The 20,353-nt window shown below is 43.2% G+C and overlaps 1 protein-coding gene across 1 annotated transcript; it reads right to left on the bottom strand.

Moving 5' to 3' along the window:
* Positions 1 to 870: 870 nt before the first annotated feature.
* On the bottom strand, positions 871 to 4,575 carry GAS1 (growth arrest specific 1). The gene has a single exon (XM_088157098.1). The coding sequence runs from the start codon at positions 3,491 to 3,493 to the stop codon at positions 2,510 to 2,512; it is 984 nt and encodes a 327-aa protein (XP_088013224.1). The 5' UTR covers positions 3,494 to 4,575; the 3' UTR covers positions 871 to 2,509.
* Positions 4,576 to 20,353: the final 15,778 nt, after the last annotated feature.

Genomic DNA, 20,353 nt, shown 5'->3' with positions numbered 1-20,353 from the left:
GATTTACACAACAGACAGATGTGGATTTGTGCTCTGTCAAGATCTGGTAAGATGAAAAAGACACTATCTCGCTAATCTGTCGCCCCCTCAGTCAAAGTTTATTTGTGGTAGCTTTTAAACTTTTGACTTGCCTTCCAATTATAGCCTTTAAAACGAAAAGCTTTAAATAAACACCATGAATAGAAGATAAACAAACTTTCTTTTTTCTTTTTTTTTTCTTTTTTTTTTTTTTTTCTGAGTGCCTAGCTTGACGCAGTCCAAACTCAAATCCCTGGAGGACTGAGCTCTCTCTTTTGTGTTAATGTTTAAAAGATTTTCCAGTGCCGGAGTTTATTCCTACTGCAAACATTTCTATTTACAAGGTCAAGTGTATCAGCACTCGACACAGCTTAAGAGTGTAATTATTTATCTAAGGGCGTTTGAGTGTAGATCAGTAGCTCTGGCAGCAAACCAGGCTTCAGCACGATGCAAAGCATCTCCTAAGCACAGTATTACAAGATCTAGTAATTGCTGATCCCTTCAGCGTGTTTACTTTTGCATTCTTCGTTGTGGGAGAAGGAAGGCTGAATAGCAAACTTTGCGTTTTGTTTCAGCTGCCTTGATGCGTGCGCCCCTGCCCGCGCGAAGCGAAGCCTTGTTCGAAACGCTCGCCGCCGCTGTGTGATGTATTTCTCACCACTTGATTGCACGCCTAGGAGCACTTCTACAAGTGCCAGCGAGAGCAGCGTGCCTGCACGAAGGAAGCGCGGTGCACTAGCAATTCTACGCGTATATATACAGGAGCAGTGTCCTTGAATTGCTTTACTCTCTTCTGCCACTGTCAAGTTACCATGCCAACGCATTATAAAATCAACCACTCATTTAAAGAAGTACTTTCAAAGCTGTATTTACTTCTTGCATGTAATTATCCATTAAAGTAAGAATAGCAGTAATTTACATCTATGTGAAGTATTACAGGCAGACACAGATTTTTGTTTTTTGACTGTTTTTTGGCTTGTTATTCTGTGGTTTGATCCCCGCCTCTCTTCCCCCACCCCCACATCTCGGGTGCTGAGAGTTCAAGTGTCCCTGGAAAACAATTTCACTGCATCCATTATTTAAAGCTCTTTCTTTACTAATTTACACGTTTAGAAAATACAAAAAAGCCATACATATTTAAAAGACAGGCCTTTTTTACGCCTTCTATAAAAAATACAAGGTTTAAGGCAGCTCAGAAATGCGTTTATACAATTCTAAAACGTTCATAAAGTCTCTCCAAATAAGAAAGTTAACTTTCAATCTGTAAAATACACTGTACATTTGATGTTCTAGAGAATACTTCACTTAATCACTGTTGCTGGTATCCCTTTAAACATAAAGTGAAATCTGTACCTTTCCAGAAACGAATAGCAAATGCAGCTACCTGGCAAATAGGATGTGGAATTAAAACTTTTTATTATTTTTTTAAATAAATTATCCCCAAAGCATACAATTTATAAAATTCTATATACAATGAAGAGCGACTGGTAACAAATCCCAGTTTTAAATACTTTTTTTTTTTATATAAGATTTACCAGAGGTCAGCACCCTGATATGACGAGGCAATAAAATTTTTCAGGATATTTGTACATACATGTTCTCGAGTTTAAAAGTGTCTTTCAAAGATGGCAGTGCAGAGCTCTTTTAAAACAAAAGTTGCATTGTTCAGTATAGCCAACAACTCCGAAACAATTTTTTTTTAATGTCGCTAGGTAACAGAGGAAGAGACGGCTGCTGGCACGCTTTTGTTATAGGGAATATGTGTGTGCAAGAGGGAGTGCTGTAAACCACCGAATTTATTCAGTCTGCTATTTCCCTAAATTTAATGGCAGATGCGGCGTAAGCCCCTTTCGGGCACAACTGCATCAGGAAGAGCGAGATGCGGCTAATGATAATCAAGTTGCAGACTAACTAGTACGGCAACGCTTTGGCAGCAAGTTTGGGTTGCTCACCTCTTACTAACCTTCATGTCAAAACTCTTAAAAGACCCCCCAGTACCAGCATGCCACGACTCCCGGTTTGTCCCGGGGGGCGGCTGGCGGCCTCGCCCGCAGTCTCTGTCAGCCGCTCCGCTCGCTAGTACCACGAAGGCAGGGCGGCAGCAATTGCATAGTGCACACTCGAGACCAACACCCGAAACACGAGCGGCCCCTGCGCTCCGGCCACCGCTCCAGCGGCCGGCTCGCAGGGGGAAGGGGTCGGCTGGGGGCTGCGGGCAGCAGCGGAGGCAGAGGGGGAGACGCGAGGGGAGAGGGCGCCGGGACGCTGGGTCGGGAAATCCGCGGCCAGAGCGCTTAAAGCCGCTCCGCGCCGAGGGGCCCCGCCGGCCGGATCCCCGGCCGCCGCGGGAGGGCTCGGCTAGAGGCCCGCGGCGGTTCGGCGCGGGGGGCCTGGCCCGGCCCGGCCCGGCGAAGGGGATGGGGAGGGAGGCAGTGATGGAGGGAGGCAGCGATGGGAAGCAGGCAGGGAGGCGTGCGGGAAGGAAGGAATGCTAGAGCCGCGGCAGCAGCGGCACCAAGATGGAGGCGAGCAGCGCCCCGGCCGCCCCGGCGGGCCGACCGGCGTTATCTGCCTGCACGGGGAAGCCGGGCTCGGCGCCCGCATTGTCCTCCGCGTCGTCCCTCCCCTTCTGGCTCGGCTCCTCCTCGTAGTCCTCGTCGTAGTACTCCTCCAGGCCGCCGTCCGAGCCGCCGCTGCTGCCCGCGCCGTTGCCGCCCATGTCGGCGCCGAAGCAGAGGCGGGCCATGTTCTCCTTGACCGACTCGCAGATGGGCCGCTCCAGCCCGTCGCAGACGCAGTCGTTGAGCAGCACGGCCTTAGGCACGGCCAGCATGTCCTCGATGACGGCGCGGCACTCGGGCGTGCAGCGCAGCCCGTTGAACAGCTTCCCGCAGTAGGTCATGTAGCGGTTCAGCGCCAGGCTGCAGCGGCTGTCCCAGTCGCAGCGCCGCCGCGCCTCCGTGCAGCCCATGACGCCGGGGCCGCCGGGGCCGGGGCCGCCGGGGCCGCCGCCCGCGGGGCTGCTGGTGCGGGGCAGGCAGGGCTCGATGGCGCGCTTGGTGGCGCGGCAGTTCTCGTCCTGCGCGCAGTCGCAGTCCTCCAGCGCCGGGCCACGCCGGGTGTGGTTGAGCTGGATGAGCGCCGCGATGCAGTGGCTGGGACACCGCCGCCTGGACGAGGCGGCCGCTCCTGCAGCGCCCGCCGGGCCGTCCCCGCCGCCCGCCGCCGGCGGCTGGTGCTGCAGGAGCACCGGGGCGCACGCCTCGGCGTACTGGTTGTACGCGTAGCTGCACTCGGGCTCCCCCTGACACTGCAGCACCGCCTGCCAGCAGATCAGCCGCCGGCCCTGCACCAGCGAGCCCCGAGGCGGCCACACGGCGCCCAGCGCCGCCGCCAACCACAGCCAGGCGGCCGCCCGCGGCCAGCGCCGGCCGCCGCCGCCGCCTCCGTGCCGAGCGGGCGAGCGGGCCACCATCGCGGACGGGGGTAGTGGCTGCAGCCGCGGGCGAGCTGGAGAGAGGCGCTGGTAGACGAGGAGGAGGAGGAGAAGGAGCTGCCGCCCGTGGAAAAGTTTCCAAAACTCCCGCCGGCCGTGTGCATGAGGTCTCCTCGCATCAATCCATGCGCGCCGGGCCCGGGGCTCTCCAGCCCCCGGGAGCTGAAGTCGGCGGGGCCGCGGTACGAAGCAGGCGCCCGGGGGCCTTCCCGTGTCCCCCACCCGCTGCTCCGGGCTCGGCGAGGCGGCGGCGAAGGCGCCCGGAGAGGTGCGGGGAGTCAGTGCAAAGAGGGGCTCGGACGACAGCGGATCCGTAGTGCGCTCGGGGAATCGCAGGCTGCGCCGGGAGAGCTCATGGTGCTGTACTGCTCTTCATGCAGTTCCGTCTCTCTCTTTTTTTTTTCTCCCCACAAAATAAATGCCCAGCTGCTGTTGCTGCCTCCTCGGGAGCTTTTAACTCTCCGCTCGCAGCATCTCTGCACATGCCAGCCACTCCGATCCCATTCACAGTCCGGGCTCCGCTCACTCCTTCTCGGTACGGATCACGCTTTCGGGTGGCGCGGAGAAGAAATGTCTTTCCCCGCTACCAAGACGAGAGCACGGGGAAAGGAGAAGAGGCAGCCTTCGCAGTCTCTTTCTCTCTGGGCGACTGATGCTGCTTCTGTTGTCAACACGCCCTGCAAGCTGCTCTGTGGATCTGTCTGTGGATCTTTTTTTCTTTGCAAGGCTTTAAATACAAAAGTGCCCTCCGAGCAGCAGCAACGTGCTCTGATTAGACTTCATTATGCATGCATGGAAAAGCAAACAAACAAAAAAAATTAGCAACGCTTCTTCTTTTACACAACCCCCCCACCCTGCGCTTTCTCGCTCTCTTTCTCCCTTTCTCCACTTTTTCTCCCTTCGCTCGGCCCCCTTTCCCTGCCTCGCCACTTGCCATTGGCCCAGCCTGTTGTTGAAACCCCCCTTTCCCCCCCCCCCCCCCTTCTCTTTACGATGTGCTGGAGGGAGGGAAGGAGAGAGGGGGGCTGGAGGGCAGCTCACATTCAAAGCTTGAAAGGAAAGGCTTAAGGAGAGTGACAGCCCCCCGAGGAGCCCCTCCTCCCGTTAAGGCGGCGCGGCGGCCGGGCGGGAGGCGCTGAGTGGCGGCGGCGCGGGCCGGCGCTGCGGGACCGGCCGGGCGGCGGCCGCGGGGTGCTCGGCTCTCCGCGCCGGGGTTGCAGGCATGGTACTCTCACTGCTCCGGCTCCCTACAGCAAGGAGGGGAAAATCAAGTTCTCTAGCTCGGGTAACGAGTGTACCCAAACTTCCCGGTGATTTCAAGTGAGGGCAGATCCACTACCAGAACGGTAGAAAGGGTTAGGCTCAAAATGGGATCGACTTTGTTCTTACTGAAATGGAAACAGAGGTCCTGGTTTCAGTGTGCTAGTACTCTCTGGGAGAGCAAAGTTAACTACTAGTGGTGTAGTGCGACCATGTAAGTACTTGTTTGCTGTACTCTCAGTATTACAACTTGCCTCATACTCCACCGATTTAAAAGTCATTCAACTCAGCTTCTCGCCTGAGATTTTCGTGCACGGTTTTAAGACACTGACTTACGAGGGTGCCTGTTGGTAGATCCCAGTACAGTTCTTTAATACTTGATCTGCCAACTAGTAAAAAATTCTAAAAAATTTGTTAGGAATTTTAATTGGAAGCAAAATACCGTGCTGAAGTCTTGCCTTCTTGTTACACTTTCAATTTATAAGGAAGTAGAAACAAAAATATTAAGGCACAAGGAGAGGAGCATAACAAAGTAAGTATTCCTGCATTTACTCACTGCCTTTCGTTTCAGTGCTACCTTAATTCCAGAGCAACATCGTCTCCAACCACAAGGGGCATCGGTATCTGCTGTCTGTCAAAACTGGCGCTTTTTTCATCCTGAGACTATCAACTCCATCTGTCACAGAAATTGGGGCAAAATGTATTTTCCAGAAACTCGGGGATCTTGGAATCCCATGTGGTGTGGAATCATGTCTGTCTCAAAGTGCATAGACTGTGGAATGGTGGTGTGGTGTGGCTAGGAGTCAGTATGATTGATGGGTTGAGAAGCATTCATAAGGGCTCGCTCCATTGTTACCAGTTTTACAATCTGCTTGTGTTTCTCCTTCAGTATAGTTTTTCCTATTCTTGTGTAGAAGCAGTGTTTTTAAATCTGCAAAAGCTTTAAATCTGCAAAAGCTGCCTCCATCCACCTAATTTAGAGCTGTTTATTTTAATTGTTGAATAATGGTATTAAAAGTGCCAGATGCCATTCAGGCAGGTTATAGTAAATGTACATTACTATCTACACTGGGATCATTCATGCATTGCTTTGTTGCCATATTAACTGATCATACCACTGTTATTGGTGGAAATCAGCTGCTTTGGGGTGGCTCGGTTGGATATAACTTTGCAGGTGCTGTTCAACATACTGCTGCACTGACTGGTTCCTAGGGAAGGTGCCCCACGGTGCCATTGGAGGGAAGAGGGCCTGGATGCTGGGATATTCCAGACATAAGAGAGTCTGAGAGAGGGGGTTGCAATGGAGCAGGATCATGGTTTGGGGCCTCCTGAGCTTCCTCAGCACGGGAGAGAGGTGTCCCAGTGGGGCTGCCTTCTACGGACAGCTGGATGATGATCTCTGCCCCCTTCCAGTTCCTGCCTTCATTTGCAAAATCCATCCAGCTCGGCTGTGCTTCATTTCTGGAGCAGAAAGCAGGCTGTTTACTCTGTGAAGGAAGGCAGCAGCTGAACTTCGGGCCTCCCAGGAGGGGGAGTAGAGGAGCCTTCACTGCTGGCCTTGCATCCTTGTATGGCTGGGAAGAAGTTGGTGTGGTGCTGCCGGAGCAGGAAGAGGATCAGTGCCTAGAGCTGGCTGACTTCCCTCGCTGGACTGTTGAAAGGCAGGGCATGGCATGAAACATCACATTATTCATAGGTAGAAATTTTCCCATACAGCTTTTAGTTAAATAAATGAATATTTTATACAGTGATAATAATAATGGAAATGTTGACTTTGAAGTTTGGAATTATCTTTGGTACTATACAGCTGACAAAAATTTTAACAGAAAATAGGTGGATTCTTCAATTATCACACCTTTTAGCCGTCTAGAATATGATTATCTACATTCAGGATTATATATTGTCAATAAATTAACTTCTTAAAATGGTTTAAAACGTTTTTCTGTCCTGTCTTTATTTAATGAGTGTTTGAATTCTGTCTGTATGTGTAACTACAGTTTTGAGTGAGGACTTAAGCACTTAGAGTGCTCTGTTGGAGGAAAGAAATGTTTTCTTGTGTGGAGCTAAACCTAGGGAAGCAATTCTCTGGCTCCACTTTGATTCAGGTTTTTAATAACTGGAGTGATACTGTCAAATTCAGCTTTTCAATTTTCAGAGGAGCTATAAAAGTAATGTGGAAGGCAGCTCTTGCTCTGTTTCACAAAGCACCAAATCAGACAATACATTCCACACATTGACAGTAGAATAAGATGTGGTAAATACCCACATTTGCTAGGTTTATCTGTGCTGTCCTTCCTGATCTCAGCAACTGATTTAGTTCTTTATGCCAGCAGTTAAAATTACTACAGAGTAACTGTCGTCCAGCGCTGGTCACACTGGCCAGAAGGCCAATGTGTATGTGCTCTGGATTTATTGGGGAGACTCCTGGGCACCTTTTTGTCTAATCTTGATGTCTTTTCTCCTTTTTTTTTATTTCACACCTTTTCCTAATGGGTCTCCTTTCCAAATCTTGTTTTCTTTATCTGTTTCTTTGACCTATTGTACATCAAGAGTGTTTAGAAAATAAGAAAATCAAGTAGACACCATACCAGTTGACCTTAAAATTTAGAAGTTCACATTCAGTTGAAACTGAAAATATATGCCCAGTATATGTGGTTAATTCCTCTCAAATTATTTTTAAGCACATTTTTAAATGGGCTTATACTGATTTTATTTTTCATTTAAAGAGATTTACAACTGCTATTAAAAATTTCTGGCAGGTGTACTGGGAATTAATTTGCTGATACTATTTCATTATGTGCATCTGGTAATATCTTAAATATGTTCCTGATAGAGAGCAATTTTTCTTCTTGAAGAAGGGACTTAATTATTTACTAATAGTAGACTTCACTGTCAGTGAAGGGCAGAACTCTGTCAATAGTTCTCAGAGCCTTGGTATAATGGTGCACGAGGGTCATGGTAGGCAGCAAAAGCCCTGCTTCTTACACCAACTTTCATCCTGTAGACATGGCACAGTGGGGTGTCACTCACAGTAGCCTGTGCAGATGACTGAATATGGATATGTGCATACAGCAGAGTTCTTGGATTTGATGTAGCTTCAGAGATCATAAATTTTGTCTACATTCTAAAGTTACAAAAGAAAAATGTTGTGACTTACCAGATTCCCAGCACAAACTAGGGGCAGGGGAACAAATATAATGCATTCAGGTGGTGTCTTTTTCAATAGAGAAGAGAGAGTGAAGGCGTCTATATTAGGTTTGTTCTCCACATCTGGAGTAGTTTATCTTTTTATTGTCTCTGCAGGACTGTTTGAGGCATTCATGTCTTAAGTTAGCCACCTAAACTAGGTGAAGTTCTCCCCAAAATAGTAACTTCTTTACTAGAATGTGCATGACTTCCCAATGTCACCCTGCCTTCTCTCCTTGATTTAGTCAGAAAGAAGAATAATGAATAGGGAGGATAGTAAGTAATTGCATTGACCAATAGTTGATTTGAATTCACAGCCGCTGAGACTACTACACTTCATGCTTAGGATCAGTTAGACATTGTTCTATTGGCTGTACATTTTTTACGTTGTCTTTGCCAGCGTTAAGTCTCACGAACATCACAATATTATGGATCCTGCAAATGTGCTGTAATGGTTAACTGCACACCCAGAATCATAGAATGGTTTGGGTTTGCAAGAGAGCTTTAAAGGCCATCTTCTGTGATGACATAAATGTGTCCCTCGTATTCCAAAGTCATAACTCCAGGTCCCACAGCAGATGCGCAAATAGTCCATGAAGTATAGGTCTGGTTGCAATAAAAGGAGCCAGATTCACAAATAGCACAGTGCATTGAGTACAAAATATAAGGTTCTTTTGGATTACCAGCGACAATGTATTAACTGCAGAGTAGCTATAATAGCAGTAACAATGTAATCGCAATCACAAGCTTAGTATCAGGGTCAATACTCATCACATCTGAGGATGCAGAGTTTGCCAAAAGGTGTCCCTTCTGGGGAGAGCAAGGAGATCAAATACATCAATCTGTCCGTGCAATTTCACACTGAATTTTCATTCCCTGACTAGATGCAAAATTGGGGTGCATTTTATAACCACTGTTGTGTGAAGTGCTGTGGATGGGACTGTGGTCAAGCCTTTTATTCTTTGTGAGTACATTGTATCGAATATTTCTTTGTAGGAGGTGTATTTGATTTCTACAAAACATTTCTTGGTATCAGGTTGAAGAACAAGACCATGCAGACTACACCTCACTCCACGTTCCCCCCTGTCTCCCCATGCCATGACAACACAAACCACAAGACTTCCACCTGATTTCTGCACCTGCATCACAGGCCCCATTGCATATTGAGCTACACCAACACCTGCCCATGACAGGGGGGTTAGAACTAGAGATGATCTTTAAGGTTCTTTCCCACTCAAAGCACTTTATGATAGGATGTGATCTAATTCCAAACACCATGCAATGAGCAAAGACATCTTCAAGTGTATCAGGTTGCTCAAACCCTCATCCAACCTGACCTTGACTGTTTTCAGGGATGGGGCATCCACGACCTCTCTGAGCAGCTCTTTCATTGTTTTACTGCCCTCATCATAACAAATGTCTTCATTATATCTAGTCTGAATCTGCCCTCTTTTAGTTCAAAACCATTACCCCTGTCCTTTTGTAACAGGCCCTAGTAACAGATTTGTCCCCATGTTTCTTGTGACCCCTCTTTTAAGCACTGGAAGGCCACAATAAAGTCTCCTTGAAGTCTTCTCCAACCTGAACAGCCCCAACTGTTTCAGTCTGTCTTCACAGGAGACCTGCTCCAGTCTGCTAATCATCTTTGTGGCTTCCCTCTGGTCCTGCTCAATCAGGTCCATATCTCTCCTGTGCTGAGGACTGCAGAGCTAGGCTGCACTCCAGGTGGGGTGTAAATGCACATTCACAGTCACACAGAATGTTCTGAGTTGGAAGGGACCCACAAGGATCACTGGGTCCAGCTCTTAAGTGGATGGCCTGTAGAGGTATTGAACCCTGGTGTTGTTAGCACCAGGCTCTAACCAACTGGTTCATGTCCAGCTTGTTATCCAGCAGTACTCATAAGTCCTTCCCATCAGGGCTGCTCTCCATCTGTTCATCCTCAAGCCTGTGTTGATATCAAGGGTTGCCCTGACCTAGATGCAGCACCTTACCCTTGGTCTTGTTGAACCATGGGCACAATCCTTAAGCTTGTCCAGGTCTCTCTGGATGGCATCCTTCAGGTGTGCCCACAGCACCACTCAGCTTTTGGTGTCACCTGTAAACTTGCTGAGGGTGCACTTGATCCCTGTGTCTATGTCACTGATATTAAGCAGTCTTGGTACCAAAATGAATCCCTAAGACAGCCACTTGTCACTGATGTCCATTCAGACATCGAGCCATTGACCATTACCCTCTGGTGCAACCATCCAGCCAGTTCCTTATCCACCAAATAGACGATCCATCAAATCCTTCTCTCTCCAGTTTAGAGAGAAGAATGATGTGACCATGGCAAAGGTCTTACAGAAGTCCATATGGACGACATTTGTGGCCCTTCCTTTGTCAACTGATGTAGTCACTCCACCACAGAAGGCCTCTGGGTTTGTCAGAGAAGACTTGCTCCTGGTGAAGCTGTGTTGGTTGTCTTCAATCACCTGCTAAAGCACAGTGTCTAGAAGGAACTGTCCTATGAGCTTCCCAGGCACAGAGGGGAGGCACTAGTTTCCAGACTTTATTTCTGCCCTTTTAAAAGATGGGTACAATGTTCCCCCTTTTCCAGTCACCTGGGATTTCACCTGACTGATACCAGTTTTCACATATCAAGGAGAGTGTCTTGCTAATTAGATCAGCCAATTCTCTCAGGAGTTTGGGATGCATTTCATCAGGTCTCATAGATGTATGTATGTTCAGCTTCTTCTCTTACTGTGGGAGGGACTTTGCTCCCCCAAGTCCCTGCCTTGAGATCTGTCCAGTCATGAGGATACACAAGTTTGCCTGAAATAGATTTTTAATCCACTGTCTCTTTTTTTCTTCAATATGCCTTTTACATTTATAATATTTACTTAAAAATTGAGTAGCATCCTTGTAAAGTTGGGGGTTGTTATTTATATATGAAATAGTAAGTATCATTGAGAGATTTACTCAGCGCATCTAGTAAAGTAAACATGGAAGTATTGCACAATACAGTATTGCTGGACTTCTTTTTTGAACTCTCTTCCAATCTAAACTACAAACTAGACCACACATGCTGTTAAAACAAATCTAAGTAGGACATCAACCCTTTTTTGGTCCTAAGAAAGGCAAAAGTAATGGTGAAGTCAGCTGATTCCTGGTCACCTGCTAAGCCAATTAGAGACAGGTCTTAAATAACCATATTTTATGAAGGTAGATATGAACCATACACGCTGTCAATATGCGTGACAGATAGTCCCCTTCATCCTCCCTGCCCCACACAAAACCTCTTCCTTTGCAATTGTCTCCAGTACACAGTGTCTTTTGGCCTTAGATAAGAGCACTAGGTGAGACTTGTGCTGAGATGAGAATGCTGGTTAGGAATTTCAGGAGGAACTCTCTGGATGCTCACATAATGAATGCATTCCAGAGATGGAGAAGCTGTGATGATCAAGGTTGATCTGGTTACATGTCAGCCTGCAAAAGGGTATAAAGTGCTGCTGGAGTCAGGCAAAATGGTTTCCCAAGGCTGCAGTCAGCTTCTGGGTAGATCCCTCCCTGGCAGGGACGCCTGCATTGTACATCCAGTCTGAGGACAGGGAAACACTCGCTGTTGGAAGGATGAGTAAAAGTGCTAGAACCTTATGTGCAGATAAAATTCTAAAGTAACTACATTAGTGCTTTGTTGCTTTGTAATTGTACTTTCTGTAAGCTAAAGACTGTAAACCTACATTTCTAGCTGAACCTGCTTATATTATAACCCTTAAGACATGGTTATATTATATTGTATTAGCAATAAATCTAATCCTAATCATCCACAAAATCAATATCATATTTCTCATGCCTGACCAAGACTCTGTTACTCTTCTATGTTAAACCAATTTCAACATTACAGTTTTATGGGAGTTCTTTGGTGTACACACACACAAAAGCAGTTAGATTTTTTTGTTTGCTGGCTTGTTTTGGTTTGTTAACCTTTTTACTTTCAAATTTTTCAAATGTTTACAACTACCCAGAAGCAGCTAGTAGGTTTGTGTTCAAATTTCTTTGAAATTTGTATAATACTTGTAAGAAATCAGAAATTCTGAGTGTTTCTACAGGTGAAGCATGAAGAAATGAGTGATTTTGAGGGTAAGCAGAGTTCCACTCAATGTGGACAAAAAAAAAGATGGACAAAAATAAGAGTAGTGGTTTCATTTTTTTGTTATTTCAGATTATACTAACGCAAGTATAACATAGATTCTGGAAAGATAACATCTAATTTGGTCTCCTACTTCTTTTACTCCCAAATTCAATTTCTGTATTAGAATTTGAAGATGACTGTAGTGAAACATGCCTTTCAGAAATATATCCTCAGTGTGTTCAATTTAGTAGTTATCCTTGATGTATTCTGTGATGATATGTGCCTACAGCATTGTTTGCACACAAGTGTCTATGATTAAAATAAAATAATTTTTCAAAACAATTTGATTAAAGCAATAAAAATCTAATTCAACATTAATTTGGAGTTAGCAAACTGATCTTTGGGTGTTTTCCAGTAGGTCTCTTTAGGCACAGCTGGCTTCATATCATCAAGAAATGGTGATGTCTTTATTGAGTTGACCTGCTATAAAAGAGTGTCAGACTTGTTTATTACACCTTCTTAGAAGAGTTTCATTCTTTCATTCTACTGAAACAAAATATATTTAGACTAAATAGTGTGCTAAACATGAAGTAGGCATGCAAATATTTCAGAGTCCTGACCCAGATTACCAATTCAAATAAATCAATGTTAATAAACAAAGTGTGCTCAGGCAAGGATTTGCTTTGATTTAACTAGGTCTTTTAAAAGGCAGTTATAGTTAATCAGTGTAACTTTTGATATGGTCAGCAGCCTGCACTCCCTTAAGTCCATTTTTTCATGTGCTTTAAATATCAGAGGAGAAGAATGAATTAAGGTGGATTTCTGTGTGGAGGGAAATAGCATGGATAATTAGCAGATTTTATTACAGGAAGAGCAGCTATATTCATGCAGGTACATGTATCTTTCTTCCTACACGTCACCTAAAATTAAAAGATGTCAAAGCAGTTAGTAGAATTCTACTTCGTGCCTCTACCACACCCTTAGCTGTGGTGTCTGCATACTGGGAAAAAAGAAAAACGTCTTTGTCATAAAACTTTAATTTGCAAAAGTGATGAATGATACAATTACTTCCTTATTAGAGGCACAGTCTGAAACACTTCCAGACAGCCTGATTTTCACAATATGCTGAGCATCTAACCTTTGAAAATCAGATTTTCTAATTTGACATTTAAACAAGAATCATTCACAGTCATAGACAGCTTAGAAAACATATCTGCTTTCCTCATATCTTCAGATATGATAGAGAAATACAGTCAGTCATAAACTTGTTATTGTGCCAATAACAAGCATTAAAGTATTGAGGTGGGAGATCTCAGTAACACATAATAGCTGTGGTTTTCTTTTCAGGTGAATTATTAAATGTGTACATTTTTTTTATGAATCAAAATACATGGAGCCACCAGCTGTTGGCAGTTGTGTTGCAAATGAGTATTTTGTTCTTCTACAAATAGCAATCATTCTGTGTATGCATCGAAGATGAGCTCTTTCTGCTTGCCTGAGGCGACTGATCTTTTCAAAGTTCTGCAAGAGGAATGGATCAGCTCTAGGGTGACTGTAAAGATGAGACTCAAGTTGTTATTTTGGGGAAAATGGTTAGCAACAGTGGTGCTCTGGAGATTTCCCAAACTCTGGGAACTAAGTTGTATGCTAGCATCATGCTGTTTTCTGGATCCAGGCCAAATATCCATGGCTGGATAGCCCAAAAGTGTTCAGAGACTTACGGATATTATACATTAGAGATGGAAAAGAAATTTTGGAGCATTCTCCACTCCTATTGCAAGATTATGCAATCAGTGTGAGATTAGTCATTCTGTTGAATTTTCCAGTGGTGTATTTTTCATCTATTTTTAAATGTCCTAGGTGATAAAGGGTTCCTACCACCTTCTTTCAAACGATTTCTTTGTTTGGAAACATCTCTTATATTTGATGAAAATTTACCACCTTTAGATATGATTGTTCATAGCTATATTTCATTTTCCCACCCAGGTATCTTTCTAAAAGTATTCTTGTGGGATTCATAAAATTAATTTTTAGGGTAATGATTGGCATGATACCCTTGCCACTTCATTTAACTGCATCTTTTTGTGTAGCATTGTTTAGTTACTTTTATCTAATGTGTGGGTTCTGACTCTATACTGAGCTGAAGCAAACTAGGGTTAGGATTTAATATAACAATCTTTCAAATATTCTTGTAAAATCAGCAACATTTTAGCAAGTTGCTAGAATTTAAATTTGCTTCATTCTGTTCTAGCACCAGCTTCATACCTTCACCCCACAAATTTGTTTAGTACCTGTTTCTTTCTGTTGTTCGCAGCCTTTTCCCCATTCTGGATACCCTTGTGCTTATAGTCTTATTTATTAAAGGCAACAAGCTGTTACATTAAAAATTAGAAACAATGGAAAAGATACTTTCTAAATTAAGCTTGTCTTGTGAGGAAAATAGCCTTACAAGTTCATACCCTGTCTTTGCTTTCTACTTTTGGCATTTCCTTCTTTAAATTTGTCTGTAAAAGAGAGAAAATTCCCCATTATCTGCTTGCCTCTTTCTTAAGGTCCAAGTTGGTTTTCTTCCAGCAAAAGTCTGAGTTGAGTTCACAGAAGACTTGGTCTTGTAATAGTTTTTTTTCATAACAGTGGGAAGGTGCTATAGGCGTGCTGTAGAGTTGAAGTTTTGCAATACACCCATGGTAACTCTTTTGGGATTGCAAAGCTAGTCCTGTTTTAAAACTTTTATAATACCCTCTTCAAGGGATATCTGTATTTTTTGACAGAAAAGTGGGATCATTAACTGATCACTCTTTTTGGATTGTGAATTCCAGCATGCCATTTATCCTCAACTCTAATGAATTCTTGCACACTGAAAAGTTTAGCAGCGTGTTCTGATTTGGAAAATCTTGTTGCAAGAAGGTGAATTTCCTTACAGGGAGAGAAAATGATCGTATATGCATGTGGCTAGAACTAGTATCCTTTCAATATTTTCACCATTCTTTGTTCCACTGAGGAATGGCTGCCTCTTTATGATGAAATCATTATACTTATTTTCCCTATGCCTACATTTTTTTCCCTGGCATTTTCCCCACTCAGGCTTTTTCTTTTTCCCTCTTACTTTTTCCCTGCTCACGTTTAAGAAAAGCCAGCAGAGGAGTTGTCTTCTACTTGACCATATTTACTGATACTGCTACGGCTTCTCCAGCCGCCTTTTACCAACTTTCATAACTGTATTTCTCTTCAAAACATTATTTATTAAAGGCAAAGCATTGTACAAGTGCGTGCCTAGGTGTAGTTGTGTAAGAATTTTTCAGGATCATTTAGGTGGCCATCCTGAAATCTTTCTGTGGCTTTGGGAATGTTCTAGAAACCAGAAGTTACAACCCGGTGGAAAATTGCAGTCTGAATGACACACTACAGATGTGCATGACTCACAGCAGATAGTACAGACAAAGCCATTTGAACGAATCCACATGAAATGTTTAGTGAATTATTAAAGAATGTGGCAAAAGAGAAGTTTGCTTGCACATAATTTGAGAACAGAAAATGGGTCAAAAACTGTCAAACAAGAAGCTTGTTGTGAACGGTTCAGGCAGTATTAGGCTTCTTTTAGGTGGAATGTGACCCTGCTAACCCTGAAGTGTGAGTTAGATCCTTGATGTTCAAGGGGGTTCCAAATTAGGCAGATGTAGTTCATCCAGCCTGAGATAGTAGCATGTAAGTGCCTGGTGCAAACTCTCCCTTCAGTCGAACCAGGCCTGGTTTATAACCAGCCTTGAAGCTGCAAAATCTAGTAAAATACTTTGAAAAAGTGGTTAAGAATTAACCAGACATCTGTTTCTTAAAAAAAAAAAAAAAAAAAAAAAAGAGATAGAAGGAAAGAAAATGGAGGAGAAATGGTAGATTTAACAGGGAAAAGAAACTGCACATTTTTCCTCCCTTCTTCCTTGCTTGTGAACAATTGATTAGCATGTATTGAACTATCATTGTCATCATTATCATGTTCATGGATCACTTAGCAATGAATAAAAATTCATTTCGGTTTTTACACATATTGATTTGACAGCTCAGCAAAAAAGAAGTGGAGTTTATTTCAGAAAACATGAATGTTGTAGGGAAAATGTTCTGATCACAGGTGAAAAGCTTCACAATTTTTTTCCACTTTAGGCGGTTCAAATTCAGAGTAATCCCAGTAATGTTCATGTCTGCAGGATGTGTCTTGATGGGAGAATTTCCACCACAACTATGTAACAAATAATGTTCTCAGACTGCACATCTGAAAAGGAACAGAAGAATACAAGTTTAATTTCTTCTGAAATAGGTAGGCATTTATCATCATTGTGGATGAAAATCACCCCTGTACAAATAGCCAGAAAAGAAGTCCTGTGTATCCTCTTGCCAGAACTACAACTGACATGCTTAAAACTGGTCAGATGTAGGGTTGAAGATGAGTTTCTATGTTGTCCATCTATGTCCAGAAAGATTTGACTGAAAGAATCAGGTCTTTGTCCCAAAGAAAAACTGGTGGAGATGTGTTTTGTTCATTGAAATTGCCCTGAAAACAGCAAGGGCAAAACTCCTTTCCACATTGGCAATATGGTGAAAATCCAGCTGTGTAGAATCATAGGAACTATTTTCATCAGCAAGTATTGTCCTGCAATTTGGGTCAATATTTCCCCAGGAATGTAAAGCTATTAGTCACATCCCTCCAAGCTCTCTTCCCATGAATAGCATGGAATTATTTTTATCTGCCATAGATTTTTTACACTGGAACATATTAAATAAAACTAAATTCGGTAAAAGAAAATTATTAGAGCTGTATTTGACAAAAATAAAAATGTGTGCTGTTTTTTACCTCAAAATTCAAATTATTGAAATGTAGTGTTGTTTAGGAGCACAGAGCCTTCCCTTTAATTCTGCTTGAGTGGTAGTGTACAGGGTCATTCATTTAGAAATAGGGTAATTTCCTGTACTTTACTAAGCCTTGTTATGTAAAGGTAGGAAAAACAGAAATATCAGAAAGCATTCTATGATATATAATGCATACTGTGTTTTCTGAACTGTTGAGTTCTCTCAGTGCCCTTTCCTTACTCTTAACCCTAAGTAATCTATTAGCCACTGCTACTGTTATCAGATGGCTTATCTGTGGAATGAGCTAGTACTACTCCAGGAACCAATTCCTGTGCTGTATATGGCCAAATGAAATAAGGTTTTGGTTACCAAATTTTAATCTTTCTTCATTGTAGATCATGAGAAAATATACTGATTTTCATCAGTGAGAACCCTTAATTGTACCCCAGGTCTCCAGTGACTGCTTTGTAACATCATAAATCATCTGTGATCCACTTTTGAGGTCACAGAAACATCTCTGTATGTTTGGTTCTGTTGTGTTTCTTTCTAAATTTGACTTTATATAATTATAACACAATAACATGCTTTGAGTACCTTTGATTTTTTGTCCTGTAAGAGGCTAATAACCCATCAGGGCTGTTTTATACCATGGTGAGTGCTATTTTGCAGTGTTTCATTAGCCACAAATCCTCAACTCACCTTCAGGAATTCTGAATGACAGACTAAAGGTATTTTTGCAGCTGTTCTATGGGACCTCATGGAAGTTTTGTTCCCTTTAAAGAAAAAAAACAACACTGACCTTTTTATAAATCAGTCCTTTCTCTATAAAGGAAGAAGTCTCATCTCTGCTAAATCTGAATACTGACCACTTTATCCATATGCCTGTGGATAGTTCAAATATCATCTCTCCTGTAAAATATTTTTTCTGTGGGATTGGATCGTTCAAATAGAATATAATATGCTCCAAAATGCTTTGAATGGCTGTTCACTTAATAAAGCATCGCCTAAAGCAATACTATCTTCTGACTATTAAATGGTGTTTCATGAATTGACTTTTAAATTGAATTCCCTCCCATCTTTATGTACCAAAGAACATCTTGAAAAAATCAAGCTACAAATAGTGACTGTTTTCTAAAGGTCAAAAAAATTGTAAGGGGGGAAAAAAAAGAAAGTCTTTTCTGAAAAGAAATATTCAGGAAGCCCTGAATATTTATATACTGATATCATCTTTAGACCTCCAGGGTGTTTCAGAGTACAGACAGCTACAGTTTTTAATAAAAATGTTTTCCAAACTGAATTTCATTTCTCTTTTCAGATATATTAAAAAAAAATATTAGTTTCCCAAGTCATACTTCTTTGTTTGAGTTTTAATAGTTAATGTTTGGTTCTTTTCCAAAACAATTTTCTGTCCATTTTAAAAGTCCTAAGGCTTGGAATATAGAACTGCCAAGGAACTCTTTGGTAAAACATATGCTAAAGACTTGCCTGCAAGGTAGTGGAAGGGGATGGATGGTTTCATTTGAAATTATCTCTATTTGCATGACAATGTTTTAGTACATGTTAGCTGGTGAGAAAATGCATGTTCTATACTGCTATTTTAAAAGTATCGTTGATTTATCCAGTATTAAGTCAGTGTGCAGATAACTACTTGTTCATCTGCTCTGAATACTCTAGCAACAGTCCTCAGTTTTTCAACCTTACCAGGATGCACCAGCATCTACTCCTCTTGTCATGGTGATGAGATACCCTATATCTGTTGGCAGATCTATACATATGGCCTTGCTCAGCATCAGTCTATTTACATCTGTGCACTGTATCTCTGTACCATATTTTCTACGGCTGGGATATAAGAGGAACTGCTTCTGCTTGCCATCTGGGAAGAACTGAAAGATCATTGACAGGAAGTATTTCCAAAAACATAATTAATGGACTTGGACAGTCATCCAAAGGTCTGTGGAATGCAATGGCAAATGACATCTTTCTCTAAAGAGTACAAAGACTAGGTGTAAGGTGAAGAAGCAAAGAATATAAGGTCCTTGAATAATATCCAATGCAAACAGATGCAGGTTTAATCCTGCCTTGGCCTTTAGTAACCTGCCAAGAATTGGGCAGTGATGTGATGAGAGAGTGTGAGACAAGACAACGACAAAGTGGTAATGCACTCTTCACAGCAATAGTCTCATTGACCCTCCTCCCAGTTCAGGTAGCTGTCTTCTCATCGCTAGTGAGAAGCTGGATTTTCAACTGGAAGCAGCCATTTGTGTTTCTGCATTGCTACTGGAGAGTTGCTCCTGTGTTCACATGGGTGGACTGTGGGCAGTGGCTTGGTAGCTGGCACAGGAGCTGTCTTGCCAAATACCAAAGGTGTACAGTCATCACCATTTAGGCACAGTTTCTATTGTCATAGAAGTAAGGTTTTGTCTGTGTTGGCTGGACACAATGGTGAGTAAAACAATATGGGTTGTAAGATGTCATAACTTGTGGAGGATTTATTAATTTGAATCCTGTCATACACTCTCAGTTGTGTCTGTCTTCTACCTTGTCCATAATGATGGGCCAGGCAAAATCCTGGATACTGTGTGGGCCCATGGCAGGACACAGCAGTATTGAATACAAAATCCAGTTCCTTAGGGCTGAGTGCAGGGGCAGAAGAGCTGTTTGCCTTGTGTCTGTAATTACTTACATTGTCTTTCCATCTAGTAGGGAGACCAAGACAGGTGTTAATGGGACTTAGACAAGTTCCATGTGAACCACATGTGGATGCACGACAGCCTCAGCAGAAAAGCGGCTGTGTAGCCTCAAGAAGAAGCAATTTGTACATGAGAAGAGGGAGAGAGCGTCATTTGGAAGCCCTTAAAATGCAAGCTTTGGGGGCTCTGCAATTTGTGCAGTTCACAAGGAGCATGGGTTAGTGGGATCCTGCTTCCAATACCTCAGGCTTTGTGTGCACCTCCACAGGTGTATAGAAAGACTATTTTGGATAGCACCCAGAGGTAGAACTGTGAGCAGTGGAAAAGTATTGGAAAGGAAACGACATTCTCACCTTGAAGAAAATCACTGGAGGGTGACAGAAGCTTTGTTGTGTCTGTGTTTCAATCTTAGACCAGGTAAAACCAGAGAATATGTGGCAGGGAGAAAGGCTCAATTTCAAAAAGGTGGGCTATGGGTTTGCATTTTGGCCGAAAAGAATGGGACTGGAGGTATTTTTTGCACACTGGGTCAGCTTTTCTCAGGCATTTATTGAGATTGGATTTGAAAGAAAGCAGTAAAAATTAAATATCTGATTTATCAAAGAGAGTCTATACAACAAATTAACCTTGAAAGAAGAAGATTGTCCCTGCCTTGAAGCAAATGAGGTACAGAGAAATGGGCACAAAGGATTCCTTGCTTGATTCTGTAGTCTGACAATAAGAAAACAAAGCAGTGAAAACAATGCTGAA

The sequence above is a fragment of the Sturnus vulgaris genome, chromosome Z, assembly GCF_052056855.1.
Source record: "Sturnus vulgaris isolate bStuVul1 chromosome Z, bStuVul1.hap1, whole genome shotgun sequence".
Taxonomy (NCBI): domain Eukaryota; kingdom Metazoa; phylum Chordata; class Aves; order Passeriformes; family Sturnidae; genus Sturnus; species Sturnus vulgaris.
Note: the sequence above shows the minus strand (reverse complement) of the source record. Positions and strands in the feature narration are given on the sequence as shown.